Consider the following 15,428-nt stretch of genomic DNA (forward strand, 5'->3'; position numbering starts at 1 on the left):
TACAAGAGCATGTAAAAGAAGAACAAAGAAATGTATGATTCCTCGGAGGTTCAAATCTGGTTTAGATTTTGGAATGACAAAACACACACACACACACACACACACACAAATAATCTAACAAGGGAATTAATGCATGTTCTAAAACAAAACATTTTTATGTACATTTAAATTAAATTAATTTAATAAAAACATATTAGTTAAACATCTATTATTACTATTGCTGAGAAAATATCAGGTCTTATTTATTTTAAGAAAATGTTTAGAGTAAGAAAAGTGAATCTAAAGATTATGTGCTCCTCTTTTTTTACCATTAGGCTACGTTTTCATGTCGAGAGCTTTCCAGTTCATAATAAGCATCAATAGCATAATAATCACATTCAGGCTATACTTGAAACACTTTTAGATACTTTTCAAGTGCAGTTTAGTGTGGTGGCCTATTTTGGTACGAAAAACATTTCTCAGTATTTTGGGGGTTTTGATTTAAGTCACGTGTCAGAAACATGAATGCTTCTATTAGTTTTGAAATTCTAATCTATTTCTTTTTGAAAAAATATCACGCCTATCACAAAAAAAAAACATAATACCCATAACACCCTGGTAAAAAATAGACTACTGAGAACAACCATAGACATATAAATACCGTCTATGGTAACAACCAACTGTAATATTCCCAATTAATAATTGGCGTCATGGCATTGTGGCTGCCAGTAGGCTACACAGCTAAGCATTACTTATAATCTTAAGAAATAGCAAAATGCAGCTTATTAATAATTATTTGATATCACAAGTATATAGCCTATTATTATCATCATTTATAATCATTAGTAATTTTCGCCTATGCAAACCACACATCACACTCGCGGACTCAAACAAACCCAAATAGCGCCAATTTGAGTCTCAACGTCTTGAAAATGAGACCTCAAAGTGCTGTTTTCTTAGCGGAATCTCTATATAACAGGTAAGATTATAAAATAATTTCAATTCGAACATTTGGTGAGTAGCATTGTTAGTAAGCAGAATGAAAATAACGTTGGTCAATATCTCAAAAAATGACCATTATCTCAAAATAGCCTCCAAACTGATATAGGTTATTTTGTGCTGACTGTACATTATTTACTCATTATTAAGGTTATGTAGAAACTTGCAGAAAGCTGCTTATCTATGCTACATGCACTGAGCTGTAAAGCCACAGGAAATGGTATTGAAACGCAATCCTAGTTTGACTGATGGGATTGAAACACGTATCCAGAGATAAGATACTGGCTTTATTTTTTTAAGTCTGGTTTGAATTGGATTTGTAAACATTAGACATACAGAACATCCAAAATCTGTTATTTCTGATTTAGCAAAATTGCCTTTATAATTGTTTTTGGACAAGTTTTTGTCAGCTAAGACATTTGTGATATCATTTAATGAAGAACAAAAACATTAGCTTTCTTAAATGACTAAACCCTTGGACGCCCAATGTTCCTTTCCCATAGACAAGATCAGGCTGGAATGTTCCGAGGACAAGTAAATATTTGTTATTTTGTACTTTTGTACTCTCTCTCTCTCTCTCTCTCTCTCTCGCACAAAACTGGTAGTTTAGTATAATGACGGATCTAAGGATCCTCAAATGCAAACAGTGTGTCTTGCTTCAAGAGAGCAATCATACATTTGAGACCAGTTTTACTTTATATTATAGTCATTCATTCATTCATAATCATTTATCATTTAATCATTTTATTATTACATTTAATCATATCATCGTATAATATTCATTATAACCATTGATTAGTCATTTATATTACTGGTTTTAATATTATTTTTCCATTGTTGTTTAGTCTTATGATGTATGGTTTCAAGGGCTATTTGTCTTCACGAGTAAGAGATAAGCGAATGACTTTTTTTCAAGGTTTTTAATGTCACAGTTGTGAAGTAGTGATTTTCCATTGCTATGGCTTGTGGTATAATAACACTTTTTACTGGTCAGACGAAGTCTAAGCACTGAAACATACGCAAGTAATTATTCAATAAACTCTGCTCCTTTTTACCATTATCATTTCATGTCCTGCTTCTGCTCTTCTCTGGCTTTACTAATAGAAGACTATTAACACAGTTTTGGGTACCAGACAAGTTCCAGACAAGACTCGCTGGTGATGATGGGTTTTGGGTATAAGACGATTTGCTGACTAGTTGTTCTGTTACCAGACAAAATGGATATTTTCTGACAGGATCTGGCATCCAGGGCTGGACCTGATATTTCTGGCATGGAGGCATGATCTAAAAGTAAAATAAAGGTTTTCACATTTAACTGCACCTGAGAATGCAACTTCACCCTGTAACAGTTAAGTATGTTTAAACAAAGTACCAATTATTTAACTGTATCATATTTAACTGTTTCATAGTTATATAGCAAATCACAAAAACAAGACACATGATGATTTGTTTGTTTTAAATCCTTTGGGCATACAAACTAAATAGGCTATATAATGATTATTTTATTATGATATTTTACTGTTATACCTCTTGAAACTGCAGAGAATGAAGGAAAACAAAACATGAACTAAAAATGTCTAGATGCACTTCAGACTATTATGATATTATGTATAATGATCTGCAAGCAAAATAAAAATGTGGATGTCTACGTGGATCTTAACAAGGTGTATATACAAGGCAGAATAAAATGGATGTTTAGAGCGATAATTCTATTTGACCAAATTTTGATTCATTAATATTTTGTTAATTGTACAAACTATATTGTAAACACATTGCAGAAAATAATTATTTACCTTTTTTCCTATTATTTAATTTAAAAAAGAAAATATAGAAGTTGGCCCTGCACTACAGTTAGGTGCTCTGACATCTAGGCTGAGTAAGATATGTTAACTGCGCAGAAGTTGTGCAAAATATCATCATAAAAATTGACAGGCATGGCTGATGTAATACTAGAAGAATTTGCCAAAGGTGTTGAAAAGGTGTTGAAAAATGTTCATACACTTGGTGTAATTAAGTATAATTAAATTGTCAATACTTGAATCATTTTCGTACAAAACTCATCTTGCTTCTCAGTGTTGTATCTGACAGTTTGTAAAGCTACAGGACTACATTATTGTGTGTTTAAATCGAATTGCTGGTAATAAACTACCACAAATTATAGAATGATTATTATGATTTCACTGATATATAGATAAAAGTTGTACTGTATATTAATGAAATACTGTTTTAATTCTAAATACTTTACCTTAAATTTAATTTAATCTGATTGCCAAGTGGACATTTTTCTCATCACATTTTTACTCATAGAAAATATTTAAGAGGCATTTTGTATCGGCTTATACAATACATCAGTTAATAAATGCCATTCAGTTAATGTATGTAATCTACAGTGCCTTCTCATCCTTCACCTAATCCAACAGGAAAGATGGGAAGATGCATTCAAAAGAATCTGCAATCACTCAGATGATTCAACTCTTAAATAACAGATTTGAAAAAAAACAAAAACAAACAAAAAAACAGTTCAGTCCTGAGTTATATCAAATCCTGTGTTATAAAAGCTGTTGTGTAATGTTCCCATTAGTCATTTATTGAGATGATATAAGCATGAATTTTGTAAGGAGGGCGGAGTCAAGACACTAGAGACAGAGAGGTTGCAGAGCAAGTTTACAGGTCAAATTAAGTTATAAAAACACTAAGTTCATCCAAGATAGTATGAGAACTTAAAGCTTGCATCATTTATTGCAATGCTTGATCCTTACTATTATTAAATTATGCATCAAATCATATTTTTGAGCAGTTTATCCAACACAAGGCCATCTTGACCTTGCTAATGCAGCTTATAGCCATAACCAAGCACTTCTCACATGAAAGCAATTAATTGCTGCCATAAACAAAGTCTAAATCAAAATAACTAGTGACATTCCTCATATCAGACTCCTTAAATGGCAGTATAGGAAATATCAGCACCTTAATATTTAAATCAAAGAGTAAATTCATAAAAGGCCCCTTATTTGTTAGATAAACATACACAAATCCCAAACATTTTCTTTACTATTATTTGTCAAAGGTGATTTATCATAGTTGTGAAATATTGGGATTATAAACACAATTACTTTGTAAAATTAAATAAATAAATAAAAAAAGTAAAATAGACCAACATAGAATATTCTATTGTGAAATTCCTTCTGTCAGGACACAGTTGTAATGTTTCTATAAGAGAGATATTTATATTTCTACTTTATATAAGTTTATTTAACATCCATTGTAGCCAACGGTATAGGAAGTATAAAGTTCTGGGGATTGAATGTTATACTTTTTCATAAAGGGAAATCAAATACATTTTTAAGAACAATCTAGTTATAATATAAGTGGAAAATTTGCTTGTGGCAGGTACCCATTTTTTCCCCATGTCTCAGAAATCACTGAACACAGATGAAAGTACAGAGATAATGGCTAGCAGCTGTCGGGTTACTAGAGTCAGCAGATCAACCCCTCATAACTGAGTAAAGGGCACTGGAAGAACTGCACAGGTCACGACATGATTGACAGCATCCTAGATACACTGCTGAGAGAAAACCTTTTTTTTTATTATTAAAAATGCCTGTAGTCACAAAACTAATAAACTAAGTGGAAGAACAAGTTAACACATCTCTACTTTCGCCCTCAGGATAAAAACACCTGGCAACCTGATTACCCGCCGCCCACCCCATGTAATGCTTAAAAGCTGTGGTAAAGAATCACGCTAATACACAAGCACCCCAGTACTTCAGATATTCACTGTGTCTAGACTCGCTTCTTCAAATCATACACGCACACCTACATAAGCACCAACAGACACAGGCGTAAACTGTGAGTATGGCAGGCTCCTCCACCAGGCGGACAGGGAACCAACAGGCTGATTTAAGTCCCGAAGAGAGAGGCCAATGGGCAAACAAGATTGAATTTCTGCTGACTGTGGCCGGAGCTATCATTGGGCTTGGAAATGTTTGGAGGTTCCCATATCTTTGCTATAAAAATGGAGGAGGTAAGTAGTTTCGGACAATACTTAGTTTAGATAGTTTATGATAGAGTTGGTTATGGTTTTAATTTTATGTGTGACTAAGGGACTACATAATCGGAATTTTTTTTATGAGTGATAGGCCTATCTATCGCTTCATGGTTGTGATACTTATTAAGAAGCATTTATTTATAAACCATCTGTTTGTCAGTTTACATAATAAATGTGCGTGCGCGCGTGCTTGCTTTGGCAGCACATATACTAAAATAAATCCCTGTGCTTATTTATTATATTATAAAGCCAGTTAACATTTACAATCAGTTACACCTTTCTATGTGAATTGCATTTGTATTCCAGGTGGGTAACATTAATCATAAAACAGGAACTTTTTAATATTCTAATCTAATCTAATCTAATATTTTAGGTGTTTCTAGTATGTAATATTTTAAGATTTGTATTACTTATTTTAAAATGTATATTTAGCCTAATGTGCTATATAAAGTATACAAAATTAATGTGAAATAAGGTCAAAATGACCTTAAAATGATTTTAGGGGCATTGAATGTTATACTTTTTCATAAAGAGAAATCAAATAGTACATTTTTAAGAACATTAGTTATAATCAAAGTCTATCTATCTATCTATCTATCTATCTATCTATCTATCTATCTATCTATCTATCTATCTATCTATCTATCTATCTATCTATCTATCTATCTATCTATTTTTAATATAATATATAGTATATAATATTTTAACGACTCTCTTAAATCCTTAGGGGCTTTTTTCATTCCATATGTCCTGTACCTGCTCACTTGTGGTATCCCGCTTTTTGTGCTTGAGACATCTTTGGGTCAGTACACCAGTCAGGGAGGCATCACATGTTGGAGAAAGATCTGTCCTCTTTTTGAAGGTGTGTTGCTCACTTCTCAATTTGTATGCATTATGTGACGCTTCTTAAAATGTAGTTAAATTACATATTTGTAATGTCTTTTTGAAATAAATAAAGGTTTGTAGCATATAGTTTTCACCTATTATACTAATTTAGTGATCCACAACACCAAGCTTTTATTGCTAATTGCTAAAATATGTTATTAAATTTTAAACAGTGTCCTCTATCTCTAGCATGTACTTTTTCATATTTTTATTGCATACTGCATGTTACATGATTTCAGTTTATTGGCAAGGTAAAATAAAGTAACATTTGTTTTAAAAAAATCCATGTTAACACAACTCTCTTTTTCAGGAATGGGTTATGCCAGTCAAATTATTATTGTCTATGGCTCAATTACCTACATCATCATCATAGTCTGGGCCTTCCTGTACCTTTTCTCAGCCTTCAGTGTGGAACTGCCCTGGGCCAGCTGCAGCAATCTGTGGAACACAGGTATACATTTGGTTAAAGGTCAGATGTATGTATGTGAATGCATGTAGGCCTTGAATCACAATTACCAGTATATTTTTTCATAGGCTGGGTTTTTGATGGGGTGCTGGCACATTAATATTTTCTTTTTAAAAAATCTCGTCAAAGTAGAACATTTTAATTCCAGTATGTTCTGGAGGAATTTACTTAAGTTGTCATAGCTAACATTTTCACGCAAGTTTGTGATTTATTTTTTTTATTGTGATTACATTGTTTATATTAAATGTCTCAGTAAATGCACTGCAACTACTTATATTATTAGATAATGTATTTTCCCTTTTACCAAACATTGATGCTTATGCCAGGAATAGAGTAGGAAAGTAGAATCTTGCTTAGCTATTAGATGTTTTGATAAATTTCAGGTCTGAGTATATGGCTTCTTCGTGATTGTTACCATATGCTTTCATCCATTTGTATCTCTTTGGTGTTAGATGCTTGTATTGTGCTTAGTGGGAAGAATTCTACTTCAGGGTGGACGTCTCCTCTTAATGCTTCTACCGCTGTGATGGAATTCTGGCGGTGAGTTTAATAAAAATGCAATTAACATTCACTGAATATAAAATAACAATTAATATTAAAGACATTTTATAGATTTTACTGGACATGGTACCATGTTAAAATGGTGTACCACGGTGTATGAAATGAATATAAAAATGCTTTGCTTGTGTCTATCATTTCACATATAGCAGTTCATTTATATAAATCAGCCAACTCACTGTTTTATTATATCGTTTAAATGCTTTCTGCATGTTCAGTCACAGAGTTTTGCGGCTCTCCAGCGGTATACAGCATTTGGGCACAGTAAGGTGGGACTTGGCTCTTATTCTGTTACTTGTTTGGATCCTGATCTACTTCTGCATCTGGAAAGGCGTGAAATCTACTGGGAAGGTTATACACATTTGTATTAGGCCTACCTGTTATGAAATAGCTAAGAGCGTAATGACAAAATGTCCTGCAAATGGCTTAAATATGTAAATATTTCAAATCTTTTTATTACCAGTATCAGGAAACAATTTTCAGCATGCAATACTCAGATACTGTATATTACTTTCAATTAAAAGTCTAACTAAAATAATGATTATATTTATAGGCAGTCTATTTCACAGCAACATTCCCTTACGTTATGCTCCTGATACTGCTCCTACGAGGGGTCACTTTACCTGGTGCCATCAACGGCATCCACTACTACATGTACCCAGATCTGACACGGCTAGCTGATCCACAGGTTTGCTGAAAATCTGGATTAATAAATGAATCAACCATCTCAATAGTTTTTTGCTATATTTATGTTGCTCTTTCTGAATTGTATTGCTCGTTTGGTCTTTGTAAGGTATGGATGGACGCTGGTACTCAAGTCTTTTACTCTTACGCCATATGTCTTGGATACCTCAGCTCTCTTGGAAGCTATAATCAATATAACAATAACTGTTATAGGTGAGTGTGCATAATATGAAGTATAATGTTTTATTTGAACTGATAAAAGAGATTAATTTAATCTGTAGTTCTGAAATTGGTCCTTTTCTCTCTTTTCTCTCTCTCTCTACATATATATCAAATATTTCACAATAATTTTTACACAAGACACAATATATGTGTTAATTTGAGCATTTCTAAAAAATGTTCCTACAGGGACTCTTTCTACCTCTGCTTGCTGAACAGCGGAACCAGTTTTTTAGGTGGGTTTGCCATTTTCTCTGTTCTGGGACACATGGCACAGGAGCAGGGGGTGGACATATCCCTTGTGGCCGAGTCTGGTAAGTAAGAGAAACTTTTTTTTTTTTAACAATACATTCCAACATACCAAATGAACTATCAAATTGAAATTTGAATGGAATAACATTGTTTGTTTTAATACGTAATTGTCAATGGTCTTTAATAATCAAAAAAATTAAGGCAGACTCCATTATTTGTCATCCTACTGGATTTCAGTTCACATCCCACTATTTATTTGATCGCTATGTAATGGAAGGGGTAATGCATGGATACTGCAAGATACTTTAGGTGGTGTTGGTCATTGTACCTCCTCCCTTGGCTGTCGTCAGGTCCAGGACTGGTGTTTATAGTGTATCCTCAGGCGGTGACAATGTTGCCATGGTCTCAGTTCTGGGCTGTGTGTTTCTTTATCATGATCATCCTCTTGGGCTTGGACAGCCAGGTTAGACCTCCTTCTCTTTCTTAGCCTAACATCTGTTGCTTTGCTCTTCCCCCGTTCCTGCCTCCCCATCCAATGTCCTTTTTTGTGTTTCTCAGTTTGTTGGAATTGAGAGCATAATGACGTCAGTGACAGACATCTTTCCCACGACGTTGAGACGTGGCTTTAGAAGAGAGCTGCTGCTTTTAGGGATTTGCCTTGTCTGCTACCTGATGGGCCTCTTCATGATCACAGAGGTGGGCCCAAGACAATTCAGCAAATAAATTAAAAATCAACAAGCAACCTTACAATCAACCTTAAATCAGCTGAGATTTGCAATTCACTTATGTTACACTGAAATCAAACATAAGGCATGTACATTCTATGGCTTTGCATTCTATTCATTAGAATATCATTGCTTTTATAAGTATCCTACTTTCTGTTTCACAGGGTGGTCTGTACATCATTCAGTTGTTTGATCATTACGTGTGTAGTGGAGCCACTCTCCTGTTCCTGGCTACTTGTCAGTCTGTGGCCATTGGCTGGGTATATGGTGAGCAGCCTACACATAAATGTGCCTTAAAATTGTACTTACTACTTTTTTTTTTTATTGGGCTTTATGTGTATATTCTCTCCAAGGTGCTGACCGATTCTATGAGAACATAGAAGACATGATTGGCTACAAACCCTGGCCCATGATGAAGTACTGCTGGCTCTATGTCACCCCCTCTGTCTGCGTAGTAAGTCTGTTTCTATCACAGGGTAAAATGGGAACACATCTGAGCAAAACACAATATTTGATATGCACCGTATGTAAAAAACAAACAAACAAACAAACAAAAGAATCAAACTACATTTTTGTCAATTGTGTTCTGTAGGGCACCTTTATCTTCTCTCTGGTCAAGTACAGTCCCCTGAAGTTTAATAACACATATATGTATCCGTGGTGGGCATACGGTATTGGCTGGTTCCTCGCAGTATCCTCTCTCTCTCTCATCCCCATTAACATGATTTACAAACTCTACAAGGGAAAGGGACTTTCTGGGAGGTAGGTGTTGTTAAGAAAAATAAAAAAATGCTTTTTTATTGAAAATTTTAATGTCTGGAAATGTTTCTGAAACCTTTAACAGAACCAGAAGGCAACAGTTGTTTCACAACAGGAATGAATTTCTTTCATTTCCTATGGATTGAAATGTAATAGGGATAAGTGAAAAATCTTTTGTTTGTGTTGCCCTCAGCGTCTCCAGATGGCATGCACTCCAGCAGAGGATCTACCTCAGTCTCAGAGACCCTCAGCACATCATTATACTCTGTCATCCTGTACAGACAGAGAAAAGACCCCAGACAACCTTTAATGTTCAACTGCCATTACGCCAATTGTACCTATATATTAAATAGCAGTTAGTTCAGTCAATTAGTCCTAATGAGAAAATTTATTAAGTTTTTCATTTTGAAATTAGTTACAGTATGTGGCCTAGTGGAAGTTAAACTAATATTAAAAAGGCAAAAGTTTAACGTAAAACAACAGCTGACACAACTGCATATATCCTTCCTTCTGCATAAAGCAAGTTAATAGTGCCTTGTTTTGTATAAAACATTTATTTATGGACTGTAATCTATTAGTGCTGTTTGTGAACCCTCCTTTTTACAAAATACTTTTAAAAAAAGCAATGATTATTTGTTTCACAGCAAACACTGAATCTCGCTTTTTCAGATGCAGATTCTTTTACTATACAAACACATACTGTACATAAGTGCAAACTGCCTTAAAGCAGAGCGGCCATGACGAACAAAGCAGTCATGCATTTTGACAGTTGGGTATTCTCAGGGAACAGCTTATTAGAGAGTTTTATTATGATTTTCTCATGCAAGTTAACCTGCTATGAGATAGATTGAGCCTTCAGGCACTGTTTATTGATATTTCTTTCAGTTTCTTTCAGTGATATTCAGTGTTTCACATACCTTGAGGGCATTATGTAAAATGTGCTTAATCAGCACCAAGGTTTTTGGAAAATACAAGTCATGGACATGGAGATTTATGTATTTTTATAGTTGTATGTTGTCTTTATAATATTTTTTAAACTCATATTCAAGTATCTTTTTTTTAGATTTATTATACATATAAAACAAAAACAGTATAAATGTAATAAAAAAAAAAAGTAAACATGTATCAGAATATGTAGTGGGGGAATCTTTTTAACATCCTTCAGATTAGTCTGTAAATCATATGTATCTTTATTTATATAGAAGTGTGTTTCATGCATTTTAAAGAGACTATGTACAGACAATGTACTTTCTGTCTGGTCATTTTCCCAATCTCCCAGATAATAAAAAGCAATGCTTTCAAATAATTTATAGTACTCATAGAAAACAAACACCCATTTTTAGGCTCCAACAATAATAGGATTTTGTGGGTCATAACCTCTATGGCTTTGTTTACTTTTTTCCATAGACACAGATTAAGCTTAATCCAGGATAGCTGCATTCTGAAATGTGGGTTTTCCATAAAAATCCTTTGAAGTCTAGGATCATAAAACATCTGTCCAGAAAACCGGGATTATGGTGATATTGGTTCCAACTGATGTTGTTATGCCAAAAAAGGTCACTGCTAGGCCATGTTGTGTGTACTATTTCTGTTTAACCCTTTTTAAAGCTTTTTGCCTAACATTTACTCAATATACAGTTTTAAATATTGAATAATTAGCATAATTACCAGTAGTTAGAAAAGACAATGATTTATGATTGCGTATTCTGTTGGTGACCTTGTGCTGTGCCACGAGTATGCTTTATTTCTATAATTGATATGAGAAATTGTATGATCAAGTTTCCTCTTGTTCTTTTTCAAAGAAAGAATTTAAAATCTATGAGAAACTAATGCAGTGTGTGACTGTGCTGAAATCATGATTGTCATCTCCAATTACATCTCCAAATAATTCTTAACCTTTCTGTGTCATTTGGTGTAATGTAAAGGAATGTACACATTAAATTGACATTTTTCTGTAATAAACCCAAACTCATAGAGTTAAGACACCACCATGTGGCCATGGATATGTACTGGGGAAATCAAGAGAGCAGAGAGTATATTTTACAAAAACTCTGAAAGTTTAATGTAATAAAATGACTGTACAAAAATAAGGCATAAAACGTTATGCAAGCAGACGTCTCAGTTAGGTAGATTCACTCTGAGAATTTTAATGTCATCCATAGGGCGGTCCTGACTGTTGGTTTCAACCATGCCAATACGATTAAGAACTCCAATGCCCTGGCAGACCCGTCCAAATATAGTGTGTTTCCCATCCAGCCACTGTGTGGGAGCCAACGAGAGGAAGAACTGGCTTCCGTTTGTATCTGGCCCTGCATTGGCCATCGCGAGAATTCCAGCACCTACAAAATACATAAATAAATCAAGCACTGGCTGATTTGTAAAAATGCTGGATAATTTTTTTTATAAAAGTATGCTGTAGATTTGTGAACTGACAAAATATTTCCAGAGCAATTTATTCTACTTATGGGATCTACTTAGCAGCTTACAAACTTTTCATAGTTTTATAAATAGCAGTGCTTTTAACAATACTATTAAATCTACTCATGCATTATTTGTTATATTACTCACCTGTAAATTTCAACTCTGGATGCAATTCATCTTCAAACTGCTTGCCATATATAGATGCACCACCACGACCTGCAGATATAAAATAAATTATATATAAATACATTTTACAAACTGACAGTAAATTAAAATGGAAGTCCATTGTACTGACAACAAAGTAGATGGTTTCGCTTGATAAAACATATTCACCACCTTTATGCCATTTCTCAACAGCCACTTAAATCAGCATACCGTGATTCATTTTATGGAATTGTCAAATGAAATATCTAAAAGGAGTGTTGAATGATGAGTATTCCTTTTATCCTCACCTGTCCCCGTTGGATCGCCTCCTTGAACCATGAAGTCTTTGATGATGCGGTGGAATTTGTTGTTGTTGTAATATCCTCTTCTACCCAGCTCTGCGAAATTCTTGCAGGTTTTTGGTGCATGATTCCAGTACAGTTCTAGAACAATAGTTCCCATCCTGGAAATACAGTGTAAAGTGAGGGTTGGTCATAATATGCTAAGTAGCTGCAAATTTTTATTATTTTTTTATTACAACAGATTGAACCAGACGGTTGATAAAAGATAAGTAAAGATTTCATTAAAATATTACCATACTGAAAAGAAAGGAGAAAAAAATAATAATAATTAGGGATGTAGAGTAGGGGTATTACATTGTAAATATTTCTCCATAAAGTTTAATAGGGTTTCTTTCTTTCTGTCTTTAAAGAAGCATAAAGGACGTTTTCCAGTGACTCCTCTTCTAGTAAAAGTAAGTCACAGTTTTGGTAAGTTATACATTTTGCAAATTTTTGTTTGCGAATGTAGTATTTAACATGCAAAACTCACAACACACTCCATCATCCAGCTGCTGTATGTAAGACCATGCAACATCTTTTAGAGACTTAAAAGTTCAAATAAACTTAACATTTACAGTCATTTAATATATATATTATAAATTTAAATTAATAAGGGACGACGTAATTACGTCACAAAGCAAATTAATCACTGAACGCGTGAATTTTGAAACAGTTCGATAGAACCGAATGAGTTGGGTATCACAGCACCATCTTTGATCTAAAACAATCTAACCAGTACAACTGATCAACGTGATTTGATCTTTAACTTGTTTAATACAAACATGCAGCAAAGCTTTACGTTTTTCTACATTTCTAAATAATGAAACAATTAAACCAATGATCATAGCTTTACGTCTGTGTTATCAAGACGTGACTCGTTCATTCATTCACACATCTATTACATCTATTATAATGTTTATCCTGCGACTCACGTTGTGTCCAGCGATACTGTGGGGGGTTGCCAAGAATCCGGAGGAATTCCAGACATGTCTGTTGATCAACAAATATGGTTTGTTAGAAAGTATTAATTTAGATTTTTAAACTACGTCGCAAAGCGTGATAAGGAAGTAGTAGCCCAGTTCGGTTTATTCGTTATTGTAAACCGTCAAGACCACATGATGTAAGTGCTGCCATCTAGTGGACTGGATGATAAAGTCATGCTGTCTGAGTTACATACACTCGCTAGGCTATATATAGGACCAAAACAGTCCAAAATGCTTATACACTATATTGCCAAAAGTATTGGGTAACCCCCTTCTAATGAACAGGTTTGACTACTTTAGTAATTTCCATGAGTACAAATCTTAATTAAGCATATAATGATATTCTAGGGAATTGTGTGCTTCTGATTTTAAAGCAACAGTTTGGACAGGACCCTTTTCTATTCTAACATGACAATGCCTCTGTGTATAAGGCAAGGTTCAAAAAGAAACGATTGATTTAGTCAGTGTGGAAGAACTCCAAACACCAATGACTTGTACATACACTATATGGCCAAAAGTATTGGGACATCCCCTTCTTTAGAACAGAAAAAGGCACTTCCAAAACTGTGGCAACAAAGATGTAAACATAATTCATGTATTTAAAAAGTGTATTTCCATCTCTTTTGCAACAGTTTTGTTAGTGTCAACAATATATAGCCTATATGTACAAGTCATTGGTGTTTGGTAAAGAGTTTTTGGCTCAAGATCTGCATTTAAAGTCACACCAGAGGTGTTCAGCTTGGATTAGGACTTGGCTTTCTGCAGACCAGTCAAGTTCTTCCACACTGACTAAATCAATTGTTTCTTTTGAACCTTGCCTTATACACAGAGGCATTGTCATGTTAGAATAGAAAAGGGTCCTGTCCAAACTGTTGCTTTAAAATCAGAAGCACACAATTCCCTAGAATATCATTATATGCTTAATTAAGATTTGTACTCATGGAAATTACTAAAGTCAAACCTGTTCATTAGAAGGGGGTGACCCAATACTTTTGGCAATATAGTGTAGTATGATGATATAATGTATATAGTAGTATATTTTTTTAGTTTTGCTGTTCTAAAATATTTAATTGGCTTTGCTCTGTTCTAAAATATTTTACTGGATATCTATTGCTCTGCACATTTTTGTGGAAAGTGAATGTTGAAAGGTATAGTGTGATAACTTTGTCTAATCAGACAAAAATGTAATTGTTTAAATCTGTTAATTCAAAAAATAAAATGTACCTGGCATACAAGCTGAATTATGTAATTTCAACTATGTCTAAAAATCTTCAACAGTCACAAAAATTTGTCAAAATGTGTCAATCCTGTGTCATATACAATTTGACACACAAAGTCAAATACTTATTTGATTGTAATTCACTTTTATTGTGTTTATTGACCAAAATACACAATAAATATACATGTAGTGTGCATTTAAGCAAAATATGCAAACATACAATTAAACAATACAAAGAGTCAGAACCATATTCTTTAATACATGTTTAAGAAAATTACATATATCAGGTAGAGCATTTAAAAGACTTTTAAAAAAAAGATAACTCTAAACACTGTTTAAAAAGTAAATCAATAACTGAAAAACTCGTCCTTTGTGGCAGTGTAGGTAAGGAAGGAAAAGGAAAAATGGTGATCAAATTCCTTGTGATTGATGGCATTACCAGGCAGTATTAGACAGAGTATCAACATCTAAACTTGCCTGGTAAGACACAAATCAGAGGATTTTACTGCAGCGGAGAGGCAGAAGAAAGGGTCTGATTTCATGTGACTGTAGAAGAGATAAAAGCAGACAAAAAGAAAACGACAGAATTAAGGTTATTTTTTTCAGGAGAAAGATCTTGAAGGAAACCGTTTAAAGGATCTGTTAGTAAAGGATAAAGTGCAAGCAGAGATTCAAAGGGGTATTATCAGAATTAAGCGTCAGCATCCAAATGGATTTTGAGACAACTTGGTAAGTGTGTTTTATAT

The 15,428-nt window shown here is 33.9% G+C and overlaps 2 protein-coding genes across 2 annotated transcripts; one reads left to right on the forward strand and one right to left on the reverse strand.

Moving 5' to 3' along the window:
* Positions 1-823: 823 nt before the first annotated feature.
* On the forward strand, positions 824-11,521 carry slc6a11a (solute carrier family 6 member 11a). Its single transcript, XM_058778455.1, is given in 16 exon segments — positions 824-958; positions 4,646-5,002; positions 5,754-5,888; positions 6,222-6,362; positions 6,830-6,917; positions 7,154-7,286; positions 7,489-7,623; positions 7,729-7,832; positions 8,028-8,152; positions 8,441-8,553; positions 8,649-8,786; positions 8,980-9,082; positions 9,169-9,269; positions 9,408-9,564; positions 9,567-9,577; positions 9,768-11,521. Coding segments are annotated over 15 exon segments (1,770 nt in total). The 5' UTR covers positions 824-958; positions 4,646-4,833; the 3' UTR covers positions 9,885-11,521.
* Positions 11,522-11,626: 105 nt separating this feature from the next.
* On the reverse strand, positions 11,627-13,604 carry ppil1 (peptidylprolyl isomerase (cyclophilin)-like 1). Its single transcript, XM_058778499.1, has 4 exons — positions 13,413-13,604; positions 12,448-12,602; positions 12,143-12,211; positions 11,627-11,913 (listed from the first exon to the last, which is right to left on the reverse strand). Exons 1-4 carry the CDS (start codon positions 13,466-13,468, stop codon positions 11,693-11,695), a joined length of 501 nt encoding a protein of 166 aa, XP_058634482.1. The 5' UTR covers positions 13,469-13,604; the 3' UTR covers positions 11,627-11,692.
* Between the last annotated feature and the right edge of the window lie 1,824 nt (positions 13,605-15,428).

Source organism: Onychostoma macrolepis, chromosome 06 (assembly GCF_012432095.1).
Source record: "Onychostoma macrolepis isolate SWU-2019 chromosome 06, ASM1243209v1, whole genome shotgun sequence".
Taxonomy (NCBI): Eukaryota; Metazoa; Chordata; class Actinopteri; order Cypriniformes; family Cyprinidae; genus Onychostoma; species Onychostoma macrolepis.